We start from the raw sequence: 24,172 nt of genomic DNA on the forward strand, positions 1-24,172 counted from the left end.
AACCTTTCCTGTCTTTCCTTTACTTTCTGCCTCTGGAAGAGAAGAGGAAGGGGAGGAAAGGGCAGGGAAGGGACTTGGGGAGAAGCCCCCCCCCCCCGGCCCACCCGCCTCACTCCGGCCCACCATGCGGCCCCCAAGTTAGAAAGTTTGCCCATGCCTGATCTAAGGGATAGTCCTGATGGAAAGTCACAATGACTTTCCCAGAACATTCTTACTCATGCAGATCAACGAATGAGGCATATGGTCAGAAATGGTATATGTCTATAATCTCAAACGTACAACTTAGATTCTTTTGCAGGCTGTGATAGCTTTTGTTTAGTCTCTGTTTTAATATAATTTAAAGGTGTCTTTAACAAAAAAAAATCTACATGTTAGATTCCTTATCCTTCCTTGGAGACAGATGTCCATCTTTAGGTTCCTCAAGAGCCCTGGATGTTTCCCCCTTGGCACCATCACCCAGGGCTCCAGTAACACTATGGTAGGATGGAGGGATGGATTCTAAGGATGGCGTTCGAGTTTTGTCAGGGCTGCTGATATAGTTTTCATTCATGAGATGTGCAATGAGGCCTTCTTTTTCCGGAGCATCTTCTTCGAGGATGTCTCCATCGCTGGTTTTTTGACGGTGTAAGAATGATGCCTGCTTCATGGACCGTTGAAGCAAGTGACTCCGAAATGCTCTCTGGAGCGTAACAGCAGCCATCTCCTCATACTTCCTTTGGAGAGTGGTGCTGATAGGCTCAAAAGACTTGGATGGATTGGCTGCCATGAATTTTTCCTCCATCTGTACCTTAAGGGTATCCATCTCCCCAGAGTCTCCAAGCACCCTTTTGGTGAAAGCAAAGAGGATGTCCAAGCAATGGATCCTGTCCCCACTCACCATTGGGAGATCCATTGTTATGAGCTCAAGTTTGTTTGGTTTAGGTATACGCAGAGGGGCTGCCAGAGTATTTGCAAAGTCAGAAAGTTTTGCATATGGGATGAATTGAGTTGCAAGGGGGTCAAACTTTTCCCACACTTCATAAAACATTTCAAAGTCATCATCGCCTAAAGGTTCGGTGCTCTCTTCAGTGGCAACGTTGAAATTCTCCAAAATAACAGCAATGTACATGTTCACAACTATGAGAAAGGTTATAATGATGTACGTAACAAAGAACATGATGCCCAAAGCAGGGTTCCCACAGTCCCCTCTTTGTGAAATGGGGTTTGGGTCACAAAAGGGAGGGCCAGTGTTTAAAATGGGGCTGAGAAGTCCATCCCAGCCAGCAGACGTCGTGATTTGGAAAAGGCAGAGCATACTGTTCCCAAAGGTCTTGAAGTTGAACATGTCGTCAATCCCAGCTTCCATTTTGACGTACGCAAAGTTGGCCATGGCAAAAATGGCATAGATGAACATAACTAGGAAAAGCAGGAGACCAATGTTGAACAGAGCCGGGAGGGACATCATCAAAGCAAAAAGGAGGGTGCGGATTCCTCTCGCAGAGCGGATGAGCCTGAGTATTCGTCCTATCCTCACCAAACGGATCACCCGGAAAAGAGTTGGTGAGAAAGAAACCACAATGCCAGAAAGTACACTACCTAAAGAGGAGAAATCAGTCATTAAAATCCAGAATTTCATCATGAGAACAGATGGTCCTTCAAGACAAATTTGTTTCAGGCTAACCCTTCATTGTTGAAACTAAGACAAATACGTTTTCTTTTCCTCTTTCATTTTCCATTACAACCTGGAAAGTGCTGAACAGGCTGTGCTCTGGCACCACGATATGCAGAGCAAACCTTAAGAAATGGGGCTATGAAGTTGAGTCCACAACATACAAGTGTGGATGAGAGCAAACCACAGACCACTTATTTCGATGCAACCTGAGCCCTGTCACATGCGCAATGGAGGACCTTCTCACAGTGACACCACAGAAACTCCAAGTGGCCAGCTTCTGGTTGAAGGACATTTAGCACAATGCCAAGTTTTTACTTTGTTTGTGCCTTTAAATACATTATAACTGTACCCTCAATTCACTTCTGACATGATAAATAAATAAATAAATGTATTGTCGAAGGCTTTCATGGCCGGAATCACTGGGTTCACTACCTCACTACCCCTGAGGATGCTTGCCATGGATGCAGGCGAAACATCAGGAGAGAATGCCTCTAGACCATGGCCATATAGCCCGAAAAAACCTACAACAACCCAAATAAATAAATCATTGCAGTGCCATATTGTTGCTAGCATTATTGTTCCTATCTATATGTTTCTAGTGACTTTTGTTTTCAAAGATGGATCTTTTCCTCCAAAAACGTATGTAGTGATTATTAGTTTGGCATGTAGGCTAGCCAAATGTAAGCATCTTATTTCCATCTCTTAAGATCATCTAATGGCATATCTTTTCTCTAGCAAGACATGTGCAAATTGGTAAAGACGTGAACTATGTGTGATTTTCATTCCGCCACAAGTAAATGCTTATAAAGAAAGTTTAATGTGGGTTGTTGTAGGTTTTTTCGGGCTATATGTTCTAGAGGCATTCTCTCCTGACATTTTGCCTGCATCTATGGCAAGCATCCTCAGAGGTAGTGAGGTCTGTTAGAACTAGGAAAAAGGGTTTTTATATATGTGGAATGACCAGGGTGGGACAAAGAACTCTTGTCTGTTGGAGCTAGGTGTGAATGTAGCAACTGACCACCTTGGTTAGCATTTGATGGCCTGGCAGTTGTTTGGTGTGGCTTGTTAGTGCCTGGAGCAATCTTTTGTTGAGAGGTGATTAGATGTCCCAGATTGTTTCCTGTCTGTTGTAATTTTAGAGTTTAATGTGCTTCCTTCTGAGCTTGCCCAAAATTAGACAAAAGGACATTGTTGCGCAGCTACTTACCAACAATTGACATGATCACAACAACCAGGTCAAAAATGTTCCATCCATTGGTGAAATAGTAGTATCTCAGAGCCACAAGCTTCATGACACACTCTGCTGTGAAGACGGTGATGAAGAGGACATTGATTTTGCTAAGAACGTATGTCTTCTCTGCAGATTGTTCATCTGTTTCCACCATCATAGTGACCATGTTAAGGCAGATAAGGACCATGATGCTGATATCAAAGGCTTGGTGGGTTGCAATGTCAAAAATGAATCCTTGGTATTTGTTCTGGAGAAGGAAGGGTTGAAATAGTGTTTAGGGTCTGATGTGGAACTCCTAAATCTCAATTGTAATTACAGTGTCCTTCCAAGTTCAATGAAGTCAATAAATTATATTTCATTTTTATAGAATCATAGAATCATAGAGTTGGAAGAGACCTCCTGGGCCATCCAGTCCAACCCCCTGTCAAGAAGCAGGAATATTGCATTCAAATCACCCCTGACAGATGGCCATCCAGCCTCTGTTTAAAAGCTTTCAAAGAGGGAGCCTCCACCACACTCCAAGGCAGAGAGTTCCACTGCTGAATGACTCTCACAGTCAGGAAGTTCTTCCTCATGTTCAGATGGAATCTCCTTTCTTGTAGTTTGAAGTCATTGTTCGCGTCATAGTCTCCAGGGAAGCAGAAAACAAGCTTGCTCCCTCCTCCCTGTGGCTTCCTCTCACATATTTATATATGGCTATCATATCTCCTCTCAGCCATCTCTTCTTCAGGCTAAACATGCCCAGCTCCTTAAGCTGCTCCTCATAGGGCTTGTTCTCCAGACCCTTGATCATTTTAGTCACCCTTTTGTATCTACTCTGATTTTTAAAACTTCAATGACTTTTAGGTTTAAGTTATCTAGCAACCTTTTGAACAGTTCCTCTGCAGCTAGTTGTTCATATAGGACAATTGTTATCTGCAGAGGACAACACAGGGTCATAAGGTGCATAGGATCCTTGTACCCCTGTTGGAGCCCCTGGTGGTGCAGTGGGTTAAACCCCTGTGCTGGCAGGACTGAAGACTGACAGATCGCAGGTTCGAATCCAGGGAGAGTGTGGATGAGCTCCCTCTATCAGGTCCAGCTCCTCATGCGGGGACATGAGAGAAGCCTCCCACAAGGATAGTAAAAACATCAAAACATCTGGGTGTCCCCTGGGCAACGTCCTTGCAGACGGCCAATTCTCTCACACCAGAAGCAACTTGCAGCTTCTCAAGTTGCTCCTGATATGAAAGAAAATCCCTGTTTTGACATCTTATCGTGACATACAGACTGTTTTTCATCCACAAAACTTTAAGAATTTGTTGGGTGGTGCTATAGTTTGTGGGGGTTTTTTCGACTGCTGCTTAAAATGGTTTATGGTGGATACATCTACACTGTTGTATGGATGCCGTTTGATCCCAGTGAACTGCTATTGCTCAGTGCTATGGAATGCTGGGAGTTGTAGACTGATGAAGCACTAGCACTCTTTGAGAGAGATGAATAAAGGCCTTCTAAACCTACACCTCCCACGATATAGCAACGAGCCATGGCAATTAGAGTGGTATCAAACGGCATTTATTCTGCAATGTGGATGTACCTTGAAAGAAACATCTTGTGAATTTAATGCACTGCATAAAGAAAGGCAGCCTTCACCTCAAAGAGGTGCCCCTCTCTGTCTGTAAGTAAACAGATAAGGCAAAGCCATGCTAGAGAACAGGTTGTTTGTTCTAGGTATTGCTTGCCTTCATTTCCAATGCAATGGATCTCTCCCTGATTCCTAGAGCCCTTCCACATAGCCCTATATCCCAGAATATCAAGCCAGAAAATCACACATTATCTGAATGTGGACTCATATAAACCAGTTCAAAGTAGATATTGTGGGATTTACTGCCTTGATATTCTGGGATATAGGGCTGTGTGGAAGGGCCCTTAGAAGGAAATCCCACATTAATTATTGTCACATCCCCACTGAAATGTGAGAACCAAATTGGACCCAAAAATCAATGCACTGTCCCAAGAATAACATTTGCCTATGTTTGTATGTTCCACATCTACACACCAACAAAACCATCAATCCATACACTGTTACTAATTGACAACTATGCCCTTTTAAATTGTTCTCAGCATTGTTCTCTTGCACACAATTTGTCTGGAGGAACTGCTGGAGAGTATTACTCACCAATGGTCTTGGGATGGGTTTTTGAGGCTTCTTAGATCCCAGTTTTTTCATAGCATTATAATACTTTTTCTGTTCCTCTGTCATGAAGATGTCTTCTCCACCAAAGTACAAAGAGACAAGACAATTATTATTATTATTATTATTATTATTATTATTATTAGAGATTGGTTTTATTTATATATGGAGAAAGCGATCCCAACTTTATTGCTCCTTATCTTTGAATTTAAGTGCTTTGGGTTTTGCCTTGTTACATCCAGAACGGAGCAGAGGTCTTGCTGGAGATACCAAAAGTTCCATAGTAAGCCAAAACTGGTGCTGGATTATCAGACTGGAGAGCTGTAGATTTAGATCATTCAGCACAAATCAACATCCATCAATTGTTCCTCCCCAATTTACAAAATAAGTCACTTTCAAAATCAATGTACACATTTTAAAGAATGTTCTATGTCTTTATGGTGTGATCATTGCTATTTATACTATACATGTCTGAAAACAAATATCCCAGGAGGAGAACTAATAAGTCATCTTGGGCATGAACATCTGGGACCAATAATGTGCTGTTTCAAGCCTTGGGCTGCATCAGTAGAAAAGCATCTCTCTTTAGGTTTCTACTCCATTTTTATTTTTATTGATTTACTTGCTGCAAATCGTTTCTGCACATGAAAACTGACTGGCACAACCTGGGGATCACAACCAGACACAGCAAAGACATCTTCCCTTGCGCTTTGCTACTCTGCTGCTGATTATGCATGCCCAGTGTGGAATACATCTCACCATGTTAAAACAGTGGATGCGGCTCTTAATGAGATATGCCACACATTATCACAGGATGTCTACACGCAGCATCAATTTTTGTCGTGTCAGGAGCAACCTGAGAAACTGCAAGTCGCTTCTAGTGTGAGAGAATTGACCGTCTGCAAGGACATTGCCCAGGGGATGCCCAGATGATTTGATGTTTTATCATCCTTGTAGGAGGCTTCTCTCATGTCCTCGCATGAGGAGCTGGAGCTGATAGAGGGAGCTCATCCGCCTCTCCCCGGATTTGATAGCTAGTATTGCACCACCTGACATCTGTCGGGAAGTAGCAGCCAGTAATGAAAGGACCAAGGCATTGACATCTCCAGCCCATCCTCTGCTCGGATATCAGCCAACACACTAACACCCTAAATCAAGAAATAGCTTTCTAAGATCTACAGAGATACTTGAAGGAACACCTCAGCAAACAAGTGTTCAAAAGTGACAGGAAAAAACCCAGAACCTCAAACAGTGGATGATACCAGATGAGAGACTTCCTCCTGGGCACACAGAAGACTGGGTGATTTGGAAGGCATTGAACAGATTGCGCTCTAGAACCATGAATCTTCATAAATGAGGCCATGAAGTGGAGTCCATGACATGTGAGTGCAGAGAAGAGCAAACCACAGACCACCTACTACAATGCAACTTGAGCCATGCCACATGCACAGTGGAGGACCTTCTCACAGCAACATCAGAGGCACTCCAAGTGGCCAGCTTCTGGTCAAAGGACATTTAGCATAATGCCAAATTCCTAACTTTTTCTTGAGAAGAAATAAATAAGTCTAGCTCAGGCAAGGGCCTCAGGGCCTGAGGGTGTTAGGAATGGTGGGAGTTGTATTCCAAAACACCCAAGTGTTGCCCATGACTGGTCCAGTATGTATGTGTGTGTGTGTGTGTGTGTGTGTGTGTGTGTGTGTATATTTTTATATATATATATATATATATATATATATATATATATATATATATTCTTAGTAAGTAACAGTGTCCATCAAATTAAAGGCTCTGGGTACCGCAAAAGCAGACCTAATCTTTCAGCAACAAAGGTTTGTCCCATATAAGATATCAGTCTCTTTTGATCCTTCAGTGGAAATAGGAAAACAGGAAAACTTCCTGGATACTTATCTTTTTCTTCTGCTGATTAAAATTGTCAATGATGACACCAACAAAAAGATTCAGAGTGAAGAAAGATCCAAAGACAATAAATATCACAAAATAGAGGTACATATATTGGTTGTTTTCGAATTTGGGCTGGTGTTCTGTCTGCAGAATTGAAAAAAACACATTGAAAGATGAATGAAACATCAAATAGCAGGAGCCACGGAAAACAAATGGAAAACTGTCCCCAAGCTACAAATGGGGCCCGAAAACATCCAACTTACAAATGATTCATAATTAAGAATGGGGGTAAGAGAACAGGAAGTGAGAGACATCTTCCCCTTGGAAGGGAAATTCACTCTTATCATGGGGAAAAGATGTCTCCCCTGAAGCTTTATCACCAATCCTTGTTTCAACAACAAGCCAAATTTTCCAAAATCCAATTATCATAGGGACAGAAAGTGAGATGAAATCTTCCAAACAGGGGCACAGACAGCAAAACAAATACCAAAGGGGTGTTAATTTATTTTTATTTATTTTATTTTACTCTCTCCGAAGGGGACGCAGGGTGGATCACAATGCACACATACACAACAAACATTCAATACCTTTTTCTAAACAGACAGACAGACAGATAGAGGTGTTTTTGGCATTTCCACTTCAGTGCCTGGAGGTTACGCTCGATTCCGGTCACAGGGGGGAGCTGTCACTTCACCCACTATGATGCTAAGTCATTTTGATCGTATTTCCTCATTACTCTTTGACCACTGGCATTTTTATGGTGTTGTAAATACCTCCCCACTTTTAAGTGGTTCCTAATTTCTCTACTCACAGCTCAGCTGTTTCAAACTGCTTAGGTGGACAGTAAGCTAGGCTTAACAGTCGGGTGCTCAATCCACCTCGGGCTTCGAACCTGGCATCTTCTGGTCAGCAGTGATCTATTGCAGCTGGTGATTAACTAGCAGTGCTACAGCCCTATGCCGTAACTCTTCCCTATGCTATCCAAAACCAGAGATAGAGCTTAATGGTGTAACATTAGAAAATGTTGACTATTTCCGCTACCTTATTTATTTATTTATTTAGTACACTTGTATACCGCTAATATCTCAGCCTAAAATGGCGACTCATTGCGGTTTACAACATTTAAAAACAACAATAATTCCGATTAAAAATATAAAACACATACATATCAATACACAGTATTGGGCCACCAATACAGACCAATGCATCTCTTAGTTAAAATCATAATCCAGTTTCGTTGTCTGTGATTGCCAGTCCTTGATCCAAAAACTTCATCGCATCGGATTAGCCGAATGCTTGCTCAAACATCCATGTTTTCAGTTTTTTCCGAAATGCCATCAGCGAGGTGGCTGATCTTATCTCTATAGGGAGGGCATTCCAAAGCCGCGGGGAATGTCAGCCTTGTCAGCCACCTCTCCACAATAGTCAACATCGACACTGAAATACAACACCGCCTGAGCTCTGCAAGTGCTGCATTTTTCCGAATGAAGCAGAGAGTGTTTGAGGACCAGGACATCCGTAGGGATACCAAAGTGCTTGTTTATAAAGCTATTGTCCTCCCAAACCTGCTCTATGCCTGCGAAATGTGGACTGTCCACAGACATCACATGCAACTCCTAGAATGATTCCATCAGAGCTGCCTCCGGAAAATCCTGCAAATCTCTTGAAAAGACAAGTGGACAAACGTCAGCACGCTGGAAGAAATAAAGACCACCAGCACTGAAGCCATGGTCCTCCACCATCAACTCCGCTGGACTGGCCACATTGTCCGGATGCCTGACCACCGTCTCCCAAAAGCAGTTGCTCTACTCCGAACTCAAGAATGGAAAATAGAATGTTGGTGGACAGGAAAAGAGATTTAAAGATGGGCTCAAAGCCAACCTTAAAATCTGGCATAGACACTGAGAACTGGGAAGCCCTGGCCCTTGAGCTCTCCAGCTGGAGGTCAGCTGTGACCAGCAGTGCTTCAGAATTTGAAGAGGCACGAATGGAGGGCAAAAGAGAGAAATGTGCCAAGAGGAAGGCGAGTCAAGCCAACCCTGACCGAGACCGGCTTCCACCTGGAAACCAATGCCTTCACTGCGGCAGAAGATGCAGATCAAGAATAGGGCTCCACAGTCACCTACGGGCCCACCAAAACACTGATCCTGGAAGACTATCCTACTCGGCCAACGAGGGATCGTCTAAGTAAGTAAATAAGTATATATATATACACACACACAAATGTAACTTAAGAACAAACTTACAGAACCTATCTTGTTCATAACTAGGGGACTGCCTGCCTGTACTATTGTATGATTATATTAACCAACATGCTTATTATAATCAACTGTAAGAGAAGAATGAAGCTGTAATTTACCTCTCCAGAATCTACTGCAGCATACATGATGTCCATCCAACCTTTGAAAGTTGCCTAGAGAAAAAGGACAGTAAGGTAAGATTGTTAAAGGTATGCCAATAGACAAACAGAATGAAGGCAGGGAAATGGCCAAAGAGTTAGTTGAATTCTTTATATCAGTGGTTCCCAACCTTTTTTTTTTTTTTTTTTGACCAGGGACTACTCTCCAACATTAGTTCCAAAAGGGTGTTGTATGACAGCCTGTTTAGCCTGTGATTGTGTCTGATGCTCATGATGGGAATGATATTCATGATGATGTTCATGTTGAGAATGATGTTCATGTTGATATTCATAATGGGAATGGGGATGATGTTCCTGATGATGGGCTTTGAAATGTGGGTTTGCCCGGGCTGGAGTTATGTTCAGAAGGGAGGACTGAGCAAGGCCACATTCCTGGGAAAGACCTTTCACTGCTTTTCTCAGAGCAACAGCCTGAAAATGATGCTGAGATTGCTTTGCCAGGTGCAGAGGGAGAGGAGAGTGAAACCTTGGACAGAAAGCAAAGTTTTAGCAAACAGATGCAGAACTTTCAGAAGCTCAGGCGTTCTGCCCATTTACAGCAAAAGAAAGATAACAAACTGTTTTCTAGTGGGAAAGTGAGAAAGAATGCAGTTCAAAAACATGCAAATGTGAGTAGATCAATAGATACCACTTCAAATACACATACGCCACGGACCTCAAGGAGAGTTGGTACAAAGTCTTTTACAGGTGGTACTTAACACCAGAGACACTGGCAAAGATCTCAAAAAATAAAACTAAAAATCAATGCTGGAAGTGCGAAAAAGAGAAAGGCAAATTTATGCACATGTGGTGGAGCTGCAAAAAATTAAAGGTTACTGGGATCTAATACACAAAACTATAGAAAAAATCCTTAAAATAAAATTTGAGTTAAAACCAGAGGCACTACTATTAGGATTATTGGACAATAAGCTAGAAAAGAACGAGGACAAGATCTTTTTCTATTTAATTGCTGCCGCAAGAATGACCCTAGCAAAAAGGTGGAAATCAAAAGAAGTACCAACAATTGAACAATTGACAGCAAAAATAATGGATATAATTAATATGGACATACTAACACAAAAAATCTCGCAAAATCACACAAAACCCCAGACAACAGACTGGAAAGCAGTGTTGGAATTTATAAGAGGGGAAAATAAGAATATATATATAATGGACTTATAAAAGGAATTCAGGAAATGTATGAAAGAAGAAATTGATATCTGACTCAAGCAAGGGTTCAAAAATGTGTGTAGGATTATTTGTTCGAATAGAGACATTTAGTAACAAGTATATACTATGTATAGATTTTTTTTAAAAAATCGTACACAAATGTAGAATTGTATGATAGACAAATCACCCTGAGGGAACCTGGAAGTTACACCCCCCACTCTCCTTCCCCCCCCCTCCCCTCACTCCCCCTCCCTCCCCGCCCTCCACCTTTCCCATTTAGTCTTCCCTGTGATTTTAATGCAACCTTGTAAAGCAAAACCAATTTAAAAAAATTAAAAAATAGATACCACTTCAGCAAGACGGTAACTGCACTCCATGCAATCATGCTGGCCACATGACCTAGGAGGTGTCTACAGACAATGCCAGCTCTTCAGCTTAGAAACTGAGATGAGCACCACCCCCCGAAGCCGTACTCGGCTAGACTTAATGTCAAGGGGAAACCTTTACCTTTTATATGGAAATCATTCATCAGCTATATATGCCAAAACTATAGCAAATTTAAACTGATTTAGATCAAGTGAGAATTTGGATAAATGACATGGGGAATATGTGACTCTTAGACAATAAAGGGGAATGATTTATGAGTAAAAGGTTTGACATAAGATTATTAGTAAGAGGTTGGCTACAACTCCGATGAATCCATCACACTGTGCCATGGTAGTTAAAGTGGTGTCAAACTGTACTAATTCTACACTGTAGATAAACCCTAGGATAGCTATTTTTAGCTATCTGCAAACAGTACAGGTTTTTTAGATAATGCAACAGTGACAGTAGCAATGGAAATGAAAAAGGTCACAGAAAGGAAAAATAGAAGTGCCTTATCTTTCTCAAACTTACCACTTGTAAAAGAGACAGATAACCAGAGCCAACATTGTCAAAATTCACTTTAACTGTTGTCCAGTACAACCGAGTATTGTTTTTCTTGTTGCAATCGGTCATCGTTTTAATCAGTGCGTCGTTTATGGTGGAATTGGCTTCGGTCATGTTGACGCATTTCCCAAACTTTCCGGCAAAGAGGCTGACACCCACAATGCTGAAGATGAGCCAGAAAATGAGGCAGACGAGAAGGACGTTCATAATGGAAGGAATGGCTCCGAGCAAGGCATTGACCACCACCTTGGAAAGAGTGGGAAATATAGGGGTTGGGATGCAAAAGGAATGGAAAATAACAGGGAAAAGAAAGGAAGACAACATCAACAATGAGTGATTATAATTGTTGCATCATGTGCAGTCCAATGGATGACATCTGTATATCAGGCACAGGCAAACTTCAGTCCTTCAAGTGTTTTGGACTTCAATTCCCACAATTCCTAGCAGCCGGTTATCTGGGGCTAACAGCAGGAGCTCACCCCGTCCTTTGGATTCTAACTGCCAACCTGACCGCATCTCTGTATACGAACCCACACGATCCCTTCGATCATCCGGAGAGGCCCTGCTCTCGATCCCACCAGCATCGCAGGCGCGATTGATGGGGACGAGAGAGAGGGCCTTTTCAGTGGTGGCCCTTGACTCTGGAACTCACTCCCTAAAAATATCAGACAGACCCCAACCCTGGCAGTCTTCAGGAGGAGCTTGAAGACGTGGCTGTTCCAGGGTGCCTTCCCGGAATAATGATCCCATAGCACTTTGTCCTCCAAAGCACTTTATATTTGTCTTCCAAAGCACTTTACATTTCTTTAGGTCTGCTCATATGCCCTTCCACAAACACTGGTATCACCTTTCGTCCATGTCCCAGCATTATTTCCAATTTTAACTCTATATTTGGCCTTCCCACTGTTTTTAATTGTGTGTTGTCTTATTGATAATGTTGTGTATTTTATTGTCTATGTTTTTTAATTGCTTGTATGGTTGTTATTACTGCTTGTATTGTTGTGTTTGGGCTCAGCCTCATGTAAGCCGCACCGAGTCCCTTGGGGAGATGGTGGCGGGGTACAAATAAAGTGTTGTTTATTATTATTATTATTATTATTATTATTATTATTATTATTATTATTCTGGTCAGCGAGTTCAGCAGCTCAGCGGTTTAACCCGTTGTGCCACCATGGCAAGACACCAGTACTCTTTGGCAGGGAAAACTAAAAGTCTTGTAAAGCTACAACTCCTGGGATTCCATAGCATTGAACCATGGCAGTTAAAGTGGTGTCAAACTGTATTAATGCACCCTTAGTCAAGATCTGATTTCAATGGATCTGCATTAGTTTATGCATCTTGAATCTTCACATCCCACTCCAGAGAGGTCCCATACCACTGATGATGCCATGCCCTTTACTTGCGATCTCTGTGACTCTCATACTGGGAAAAAGGTATAATATAAATTAAACAAATGTATTAAGTAAATAGTAAAAAGCCTTACAAACACTTGCCCAGTCTTCTCGGACTCATGGATGGATGGACAGATGGACAAACAGACAGACAGATTCTGGTTTACCTTCTGGAATCACTGCCCCTGTCCCCAAACATTATTTATGACACCCCGCCATCCTCATCCTAGAAACTTTCAAAAGGACCATCTTATAAATCAATGTCCTATTATATGGCTAATGCTCAGTGCCGGCTTGCTTTTATCTTACCCTCATCCCTTCAAATCGTGACAAGGCTCTTAATGGTCTTAAAGCCCTCAGGGTCCGGAGAGATTTCATGGGACCTATCTCAGACTTCCCAGCCAGATTTGCTATGAGTGTTACTAAAGAGACCTGGAGAAAAAACATGAAAAATTAATATAAAAGTTCACATAATTAAATTATTACACATCACTTCCCTGTTGCACTCCAGGTCTGAGAACATCTATGACCACAGAACTACACAAGAGTTCAGAATATAAGCAAATAGTTTATTGTGGAAACATGTTAAAAATATAGGAAAGAAATCAGGAATAAGGAAAGTAGTTGTATAATCCAAAAAGGCTTAGCAATAGGTGATAATCCAACAGGAATATAAATATCTCCTACAGATTCAAAGGTAATACAGGCCAAGAATAGCCCAGTGTCACAAGAACAGCTTAAGTGCACAAGCCAGGCCCGTAGCCAGGATTTCGATTCGGGGGGGGGCTAATTTTTTTCAGGGGGGGGTTTCGGGGGGGCTGAGTTTCGGGGGGGGGGCTGAGTCTGAGTGAAAGAGGGTCTAGCCTAGCAAACCTTTTGTATCATTACCCCAATACCCCCATGCATATGGGATATATTGAGTATGGTGATCAGATCATGATATGAATAAACATAACAGTTTAAATAATGCACCAGTAAGGCCTTTTCGCGAACCACCATGAGAATTTCGGGGGGGGGGGGGCTGAAGCCCCTCAAGCCCCCCCCCCCCCCCCGGCTACATGCCTGGCACAAGCAAAAGGTATACCTAGTAAAACTTGAACAGGAACCCCAAAAACAGGAACATAGAAAATCCCAGAATATTTAAATCCAAAACCAAGATTTCACTTGAAACAAGGACCAGAGAACACAGGCCTAGCTTCTCACTTGAACGCTATGTTGCCTGAACTAAATCTTAGGTGAGCTTGGCCTCATGTAAGCCACTCCAAGTCCCTTGGGGAGATGGTGGCGGGGTATAAATAAAGTTATTATTATCATCATCATCATCATTATTATTATTGGTAAACAATTTGCTAATTAATAGATACCCATCATCATCATCATCATCATCATCATCAATAAAAATGTAATGTTCATTTGTGGGATTAACAGAACTCAAAAACCACTGGACGAATTGACACCAAATTTGGAAGCAAGACACCTAACAACCCAATGTATGTCCTTCACTCAATTTTTTTTATTTTATCATTTGGGAGTTGTACTTGCTGGAATTTATAGTTCACCTACAATCAAAGAGCATTCTGAACCCCACCAATGATGGAATTCAAGCAAACTTGGCACACAGTTCTCCCATTACCAACAGAAAACACTGGAAGGGTTTGGTGGGCAGTGTCCTTTGGTTTTGGAGTTGTAGTACACCTACATCCAGAGATTGCTGTGGACTCAAACAATTATGGATCTGGACCAAACTCTGCACAAATACTCAATATGCCCAAATGTGAACACTGGTAGAATTTGGTGAAAATAGAATCTTCACATTTGGGAGCTGTAGTTCCTGGGATTTATAGTTCACCTACATTCAAAGAGCATTCTGAACCCCACCAACGATAGAATTGGGCCAAACCTCCCACACAGAGCCCCCATGTGAACCACAGCAATGCGTGGCAGGGGACCACCATCTCCCCAAGGGGACTAGGGGCAACTTACATGGGGACAAGCCCAAGAATCACAGATAAAAATGGCAGCATTAAAATCAATCAAATAATACATAACACATAACACAGTCACAACAATAACACTAAAACAATATCATGGCTGGAAAAAAAACAGAATCGAGATGGGTCTAGGCTAAAGTAGTGCAATGAATTCCTAAGTAGAGCTGAGGGAAAATGCAAAAATTCAAGTGTGCCATGAAGTCGTGTCTTTTCCCATGAATTCTCTCCCCAACTTTCCCACACACTTGCTCTGACCCACAATGCCTATTATCTGCTCTGATCTGTAAACGAAGACCTTTGTTGATCTCCATAGCGCCAACTGTTTCCTCTTGAGAGCCTTCTGTATCACTTATCTCATCACCCAACTCCTTATCTAATGTTGCCGTTTCTGGCTCCTCTGACTGACCTTGCCCTGAACTTTCCAAGTCATATTTCTCACAGAGATAAACATCATTCTCCTAACTTGAATCTTCAGGAAATCCCACAGACATTCCCACAATCCTCTCTGAATCATCAGTGAACCCATCAGTCTCAGGAGCTTCAGGCTGATCTCCAACATCCCCTTCCTTTCACACAATATACCATCAGCTGGTCTGATGTTAGTAAGGCAGTTAATCTGAATTTCACAAGAGCCATCCAAGGAGCTTAAACTATTTTGGATAGGGTTCAGCTCCTTGGATATTTCCTGGACTAAAACCCAAAGCTGCTCCAAATATGTCACCACTGCCCAAGCAAATAGTTTGCACATTTGGAGGGGGGGGGTCAGCAGTTCAAAATATTTTTGCACAAGGTTTGTGGCATTAATTTTTCAATGATGGGGCCACTCATCTGGATCAGAATGTATTGCCCTTTAAGAAATATAGTCCATGAGAAAAGTTACTTATAAGTTGCACATAACAAAGCTCAAGGAAAACTTTTCTGTAGTTTTACATATGGATGCGAAATGGGAAACACATAAAACCTGAGCAAGAAGTAATGAAGACAACTGACCCAAATAGAGATGCTGCTTTCCAAATAAAAGTACACCTCATCAGCAGGATTGTGAATATAATTCATGGCAATTCACAAGAGTTCCAGCATGAGTAAGAGGTTTAGCATTTCAAATGTTTTCTACGTGCGTCTGCAGAGAAACTAGCTCTGGACACCTGGTCGGCTAAATGCTGATTACGCATGTACAGAATCACGTTATACATTTCAAGTCAGAAATGTACCTTCTGGAGAAAAGTTTCTTTAGTAAGCATTACAACCTGGAAAAAACATCTTATTCCAGACCAAGAATATTACAAAGTCACGAGACACGAAGTACTTTGCTGGAAGACTATGCTGCAACAGTGATCCAGCTGCTATCTTAAAGTTTTGAGGCTTAGGAAAAATCGATATAATAATGTTTTGAAGCCATTCATAATTGAGAAGTTGCAGAATAAAGCTCCAGAATCTAGAACATTATCCTACCTTTGTTTAGTTATGGACGGGCTCAGCAGGGCATTGTATTCGTTTTTCTGATAAGTCACTTTTTAAACTCTGCTTTTCATAGTCAAGAATATTGATCCATTTAAGTTTATTGCAGTCAACTTAGTTTGGAAGTATTTTGCAATAGCTCTCTTGTCTACTGCCTTTTTTGGAAAATGGAAATTTCCATAACTTTTTGGAGATTTTTTAATCTTTGGAAAGGCATGACCTTGTTAGAAGTCATAATCCTTTGGAAAAATGATGCCATAACATTTTGAGAAAATGGCACCCTTGAAAGCAATCAGGTTTTCAGCTGTTAAACTGATGTACCTAGATATGTCTTTGAACTGTTAGGGACAAAGATATGTCAATGCACAAAACATATATATATATTAGGCCTGGGTAACAACGGAAAAATTTGTTTCTAAAATCGATTCGTTTTTTGGGGGTTTTTGCGTTTTGATATTTAAAAGAATTCCGAAATTTTTCTTTTAAAAAGTTCGATATTTACGAAATTTCGTAAATGTAAAAAAAATTATGAAACAATAACGAAACAATAACGAAACAATAACGAATCGATTCGTTAATGGTGGACGCGACCGCGCAATACGCTAAAAAACCTCCAAATGGGACAGGGGGAACTTCTGAAGCTTCCCTCTCCCTCTGTTGTTGACTGTTGGTGTGATATTATAATTTTTTTTCACTAATTAAACAAAAAACAACTATAAAACTTGCCCCAGACATGCGGAAATAATAATGAAACGACCTCAAACCGATAACGAAACGAATACATAACAAATCTGAAGCATTTACGAAACGAATTTTAAAATTCGTTTCATTTTTAAGTTGCTCCAGAATCACTTCATTATAAAAAATAACGAATTTTTAACGAATTACGAATTAACGAAACGAAACCGCCCAGCCCTAATATATATGCATACAGCAGAGTTTCAGAAGTGTTCTTTTAGTTGCCAAAAAACATCTATTCTCCCTTAAAATATATTTGCTCTCAAGAGACTCACAAACTTCATGTATTCAGCATTCAGGTACTTTGCATATTAATTCAATTACCTACACAGAAGTAGTTTCTCTGTGTAGGCAATACAGGACATCTTTCTTAGAAGGTCTAATGCAGGTGTCCCCAAACTGAGGCCCGAGGGCTGGAAACAGCCCTCCAAGGTCATTTACCTGGCCCTCACTCAGGGTCAACCTAAGTCTGAAATGACTTGAAAGCACACAACATCAACAAAAATCCTATCTCATCAGTCAAAAGCAGACCCACACTTCCCATTGAAATACTAATTTATATTTGTTAAAACCTTTCTTCATTTTAATTACTGTATTGTTTTTAAGTGTGTTTTTTCCCACTACAAATAAGATATGTGCAGTGTGCGTAGGAATTCATTCATTAAATATATATATATATATATATATATATATATATATATAATCCAGCCCTCAACAGTTTGAGAGACTATGACCTGGCCCTCTGTTTAAAAAGTTTGAGGACCCCTGCTCTGATGGCTTCTGGACAGTATTTTGTTCCTACTGCCTGCTAAAAATATACATCTGTTTCTACTGAGGCCTCTAAGCATACGGTTCCTACTTAAATCTAAAGGTATACTGATTCTAAAATGGAGTCTGAGTCCTGAACAATCCCAGTTCTGATGACATAGTCTGCAGCCCCTCTCACAACAAAAAGTTAAGGAAAACTGCAAACCAATACACATATATACAATACAGTAAGCAATTTGAATTACGAGACATAACAAACAGTGAAGGCTTGATGAAGGTTGCTGTTTCTAACAGCCTTTGGGATTTTTATCTTATAACGTTTAGATAATTGGGATTGTGTAGTTTCGTTATCCCATATTGAATCATTGACACATAGTTTCTGCCCATGTTTTCTAGGCAGACCCATACTTTTGCATAGGAAACAAGGCTGTCTGACAGTTCAGTCATGCTGCCTTAGAAGACTATAAAACCAATTCCATCAACGTCATCAAAGGTCATACTTACATCTACTATTAGGAAATCCAGCCAGCACCAGGCATTTGTGAAATATTTGTGGAATCCATACGCCACCCATTTCAGCAGCATCTCCAATATAAAGATATAGGTGAAGATTTTGTCAGCGTATTCCAGCATCATTCTAACTTTTGGTTTCTCAGTCAAGTAAATATCTTCAAATGCCTTTCAAAAAAAGATACGCAGGGTCATTATCAGCCAGAACAACCAGAAAGTTATTATGTCGTTATTAAGTCATTTGTGTATTTTGTCCCATGGTTATTTTATTCCAGAGTGCCTTAGTTGGGGAATGACATTGAACCGCTAGCAGATAATCTCTATTGGTCCACCAAAATCATGGTCTGGTCTGGAGCATTTCTGTTTCAAACCAATCCCAGATTCTGCAAAGCTCTTCAGATGCTCCAAACCAGAGCTATGGCACTGGTGGGAGTCCAGGCTGATCAATCAATCCAAACCCAGTCCAGCCTCACTGGATGGTCACCTTTATCAGACCTCTTGTTTCTGGTCAAGGCACTCCAAAGCCTTGGAAATGCTTAGCACTGAAGCGTGAAGAATGTGGCAATAGGATTAGACACTTTGAATGACCCAAAGCATCCTCCTTCTCTGTCTACCTATCCTGACCCTTCTGTGATGGAAACTGATACTCTAAGGGATATTTCCCCACCTCTCATTCCTCCCATGAGTCCTCTCTCAACCATCAAATATGTAACTAAGTTAGATCAGCATCCCAGTAACTCATCTACCTTCGAATGGAATTCCTGAAATAAAGCTTAGTTCCTTTGTCCAAGTTGTGCTTGCTCCTTAAATCAAGATCTCTAACTGCTGGATGCACCACCAAAATCAAGGTCTGGTCTGGAGCATTTCTGTTTCAAACCAATCCCAGATTTTGCAGAGCTATTCAGATGCTCCAAACCAGAGCTGTGCCACTAGTGGGGGTCCAGACTGTTCAGTCTGGACCCCCACCAGTCAAACCCAGTCAAACCCAGTCCAACCCCACTGGATGGTCACCTTTATCAGACTTCTTGTTTCTGGTCAAGGTGCTCCCCATGAGTCCTCTCTCAACCATCAAAGATGCAACTAAGTTAGATCAGCATTCCAGTAACTCATCTACCTTCAAATGGAGTTCCTGCAATAAAGCTTAGTTCCTTTGTCCAAGTTGTGCTTACTCCTTAAATCAAGATCTCTAACTGCTGGGTGCATTCTAACACAGAGAGCTTCTGACCATACTGGGCATCTTGCATGACCAAGGCGATGAAGGGAGATCAGCAAAGATGACCAGAGATGACCAGGAGCTCTCCAGAGCTCTAAGTGGTGATAGAAACAACATGCCATCAAACCATCCCCTTATAGTGGAGAAGGGGGGTGGTTGTTGTTTAGACAGTAGACTGGTTTGAATTGGAGTCTGTCTAACTGACAACATGAAACAGTGTAGGGCTGTTTCAAGATTTCCCCAAACTTCCCCAACTACGCCTAATACGGAACTCTTTTTATCTGGCATTACAAACCCAAAGTCAGTCACTGGATGTCATTTAAACATTCACGAGCAACTTCTGGACAACTAAGTATAAAGTAGGTGTTGACAAGCCCTAACATATGGAGCAATGGGTTCAAACTACAGGAAAGGAAACATTAGGAAGAACAACATCCTGATGATAAAAGCTGTTTGAAACTGGAATATGTTGCTGCCTCAGAGTCTGGTGGAGGCTCCTTCTTTGGAGGTTTTTCAGCAGAAACTGGATAGGCATCTGTTAGAGGTGCTTTGATTGTATCTTCTTGCATAGCAAAATGGTGTTGAACTGATGGCCCTTAGGGTTTCTTCCCTGTGAAATCTCTTACTCTCTGATTTGGATAAGTGTGAATGCTGATCTTTTATATTGTGGTTATAAAATATGCAGATTACATCACTTTACATTAAAATGTGAATTCAACAAATCTCCACCCCAATTACTGCAGGTCACACCCCCAGCTCACAATGTCCTATCTAGTGAAATTTGATCACATTTTTCATTATTGGAACACAACAATTTAGAAATATATATTTTGTTGCTGCTTTTCTGTTCTGTTTTGTGTGTTTAAGCACTACATTTTAATGCTTGTGAATCATAACATACCAGCGCTCCACTACTGAGCAGAATCATGAATACAATGAAGCTCTCAAACCAGTTGTGCTCTACAATTTGGTAACACGTCTTTCTTAGATTCCAACACATTCTGCCTGGAAACTTTGTGGTATTGACTGAACACCAAGGATAATGACGAGTCAATCCTAAAAGAGGCAGAAAAGAAATAGTGCTGATGCAAACTCTGTACAAATTTATGACATGAACAGATGGAAAACTTGAAGCTTCAGACTACAGGTGCATCTCCACTGTGAATTAATGCAGTTTGATACCATTTTAACTGCTATGACTCAGTGCTATGGAATCATGGGAGGTGTAGTTTGCACCTGCACTATTTTGCAGAGAAGGCTAAAGAACTTGTAAAATTGCAATTCCCATGATTCTGTGGCATTAAACCATGAAAGTTAAAATGGTGTCAGGTTGCATGGGGTGGGGTGTTGTGAGTATGCTGATGACATCCAAATATATTTCTCCATGCCTTCCAAAACAGCTTCAGCTAAGGATAGCATGTCTCCTCTGAATAAATACCTGAAGCCGGTAATGGACTGGATGAGGAAAAAAATTGAAACTGGATCCAGACAAAACAGAGGTGCTTGCCATCAAGGATCCTAATCTGGGAATGGAGGTATGTCAACCAGTTCTGGATGGGGTCCCACTCCCCCTGAAAGACTGTGTTCACAGCTTGGGGAAAGGGCTCCTGGATCCATCTCTCCAAATGTCAACTCAGATAGATGCAACAGTCAGGAGTACCTACTACCAACTTTGGATGATACACCAGCTGCGCCCCTTCCTAGATTTGAAGGACCTGAATATGATAGTGCACTCACTAGTAACTTCAAGGTTGGACTTCTACAATGCTCTTTACATTGGGCTACCCTCTTACCAAGTTCGAAGACTCCAGCTGGTTCAAAATATAGCAGCCAGATTGGTTACAGGAACATCTAGGAGTGAGCATATCACACCTATCCTAAAGTCACTCTACTGGCTGCCAATTAGTTTCTGGGCAAAGTACAAAATGTTTGTTTTGACCTTTGAGTCCAGGTTACCTAAAGGATCACCTCATGTACAATCCGCCCCGAACATTTTGGTCTTCTGGGGAGTATCTGCTCCAACTAGCCAGAATCCAATTGGCAACCACCACCCAGAGGACCTTTTCATTAGCCGCCCCAACACTGTGGAATGAACTGGAAGAACTTTGACTTGTCAATGAGCTGTCGGGATTTAAATGCCATGTAAAGACCTATCTCTTTTAGCAGGCCTACCCAGACAGTCTTTAAGCATGAATTTTAAATGTGTATCCTTTGTTTAATCTCTGTGTTGTGTATTTTGATATGTATTTTCTAGAAATACATTTTCATATGTAGCTTTTATAGGAATACGTTTTAATATGTGTATCAGTAGTGTTTTTGCAATGTTTATGTGTTTTAATTATTCTGTAACCCACCTCAAGTCACGAGGAGAGGCAGGTAAGAAATACAATTATTATGATTATTGTTTTTGGGTCTCATCAGCATACTGATAACACCCCGCCCCATGCAATCTGACACAGCAAACGAGATCTATATGCTGGATTTCATATCACAAAATCCCAAGTCGAACACTTTCCAAACGTTTAGGACTGTGTTATATATTTTCGAATGATGTGTGCAGATCCAAGTAAGGTGGCCTTTTGCATTTAACAGATCATGATTTTGTCAATGTTTATTTTTTTCCAAATGCTGGCTGAGATATTTTGGTACGGCGCCCAGTGTGCTGATTACCACTGGGACCACCTGTAATGGTTTATGCTAGAGCCCTTGCTTTCCAATTTTGAGGTCTTGATAATGGCTGAGTTTTTCCTGTTGTTTATTATTATTAATTATTATTATTATTATTATTATTATTATTTCTACAGTGTAAATGTGCACAATATCTTATGTTAGGTAGTACACACTTCACAATTAGAAAGCAGAATGGTACTTCTAAGGATATGTCAGGCAGCCCTTTTTAGTGGCACTCACGATACCAAAATAATGTAACCTGTCCAACAATAAATAAAATATAGTGCCTTACTCTCTGGGAAACAATTATCAGGCTCCTTTGAATCTTCAGCTAGTTCAGGGATGTTCTTCAAGAATTCATCAGGATCCGGTATGTCTATAGTGCTGCCTTCGGAACAGCTGGTAACGTCAGCCTATTAAAATAAACTATTTTAAACACGCTAATTTTTAAATGTGAGAGAACACCTCTCTATAAATATCTAGCATGACTCCATAGTCAACCTCTGGTAGATAAACAGATAAAATCAAAACAAAAAGAACTGGGAAAATCATACGATTTTCTCATCTGATGAGACCCGGAATTTTGTGAATGGAATCTGGAGTTTGTGAACAGAATATATTTAATGTATTGTCAAAGGCTTTCATGGCTGGAATCACTGGGTTGTTGTAGGTTTTTTCGGGCTATATGGCCATGCTCTGGTTAGACCACACCTGGAATATTGTGTCCAATTCTGGGCACCACAACTCAAGAGAGATATTGACAAGCTGGAATGTGTCCAGAGGAGGGCGACTAAAATAATCAAGAGTCTGGAGAACAAGCCCTATGAGGAGCGGCTTAAGGAGCTGGGCATGTTTAGCCTGAAGAAGAGAAGGCTGAGAGGAGATATGATAGCCATGTATAAATATGTGAAAGGAAGCCACAGGGAGGAGGGAGCAAGCTTGTTTACTGCTTCCATGGAGATTAGGACAAGGAACAATGGCTTCAAACTACAAGAGAGGAGATTCCACCTGAACATGAGAAAGAACTTCCTGACTGTGAGAGCCGTTCAGCAGTGGAACTCTCTGCCCCGGAGTGTGGTGGAGGCTCCTTTTTTGGAAGCTTTTAAACAGAGGCTGGATGGCCATCTGTCAGGGGTGATTTGAATGCAATATTCCTGCTTCTTGGCAGGGGGTTGGACTGGATGGCCCATGAGGTCTCTTCCAACTCTTTGATTCTATGATTCTATGTAGGCGAAACGTCAGGGGAGAATGCCTCTAGAACATGGCCATATAGCCCGAAAAAATCTACAACAACCCAGAATATATTTAATCTGAATTGTTAACGGCAATGTTCTTTTCTTATACCAGAGCATGACATTGACTGTACCTCTTTTAATTTCGATGATGATGATCCAGCTTTCCACTGTATACTTAACTCTCCAGGAGAACTGATTTCAGAGGTTCGGCTCCAGGCATCCGAGTTCTTCATTCGCTCTCCTCTCAGTCGCAACTGGTTTTCCTGCTAAAGGTAAGTCAAAACAGTTTGCACTCCAGAACATTTCCTTTGAATGACATGATTTTTTAATCACTGAGATTTTAAAACTCTTTAAGCTAAAAGGAGGAAGGAAAGTATATGTGCATTGTTATGAGTTAAAGCAGTTAGTAAAAGCTGCAGTGTATAGACTCTAGTTAGCACAACAGCAGAAGCTGAAGAGGAATTTAACCCTTTCTCTATGGGGCATTTTTTTTCATGATCCCCTCCACCAAGCTGTTATTTGTCCACAGATTGAAATATTCAGATATTAACAAGATAGAGCAGCATTTCTCAACCTGGGGGTCAGGACCCCTGAAAGGTCATGAGGTGGTTTCAGAGGGGTTGCCAAAGACCATCAGAAAACCTATATTTCTGATGGTCTTAGGAACCCATTTGGCAGAGAAGGCTGAAGATCTCTTCACCTGTCCTTCTCTTCTTTTTTGGAAACAGATGACGAATCCTCCC

General features: G+C 41.2%; 1 protein-coding gene across 1 annotated transcript in view; it reads right to left on the reverse strand.

Annotated features, from left to right (window-relative positions):
* Nucleotides 1-364: 364 nt before the first annotated feature.
* The window catches only part of LOC132779690 (sodium channel protein type 5 subunit alpha-like), a 79,707-nt gene continuing 55,899 nt past the window's right edge, over nucleotides 365-24,172 (reverse strand). The window contains exons 17-27 of the mRNA XM_067470382.1: nucleotides 23,561-23,695; nucleotides 22,487-22,607; nucleotides 20,426-20,580; nucleotides 18,306-18,479; nucleotides 13,156-13,278; nucleotides 11,423-11,701; nucleotides 9,317-9,370; nucleotides 6,964-7,101; nucleotides 5,041-5,145; nucleotides 2,859-3,129; nucleotides 365-1,575 (exon numbers count right to left, since the gene is read on the reverse strand). Coding sequence (XP_067326483.1) covers nucleotides 365-1,575; nucleotides 2,859-3,129; nucleotides 5,041-5,145; nucleotides 6,964-7,101; nucleotides 9,317-9,370; nucleotides 11,423-11,701; nucleotides 13,156-13,278; nucleotides 18,306-18,479; nucleotides 20,426-20,580; nucleotides 22,487-22,607; nucleotides 23,561-23,695 — 2,766 coding nt within the window. The remainder of the gene's footprint in view (nucleotides 1,576-2,858; nucleotides 3,130-5,040; nucleotides 5,146-6,963; nucleotides 7,102-9,316; nucleotides 9,371-11,422; nucleotides 11,702-13,155; nucleotides 13,279-18,305; nucleotides 18,480-20,425; nucleotides 20,581-22,486; nucleotides 22,608-23,560; nucleotides 23,696-24,172) is intronic.

This window comes from Anolis sagrei, chromosome 6 (genome assembly GCF_037176765.1).
Source record: "Anolis sagrei isolate rAnoSag1 chromosome 6, rAnoSag1.mat, whole genome shotgun sequence".
Lineage (NCBI taxonomy): Eukaryota > Metazoa > Chordata > Lepidosauria > Squamata > Dactyloidae > Anolis > Anolis sagrei.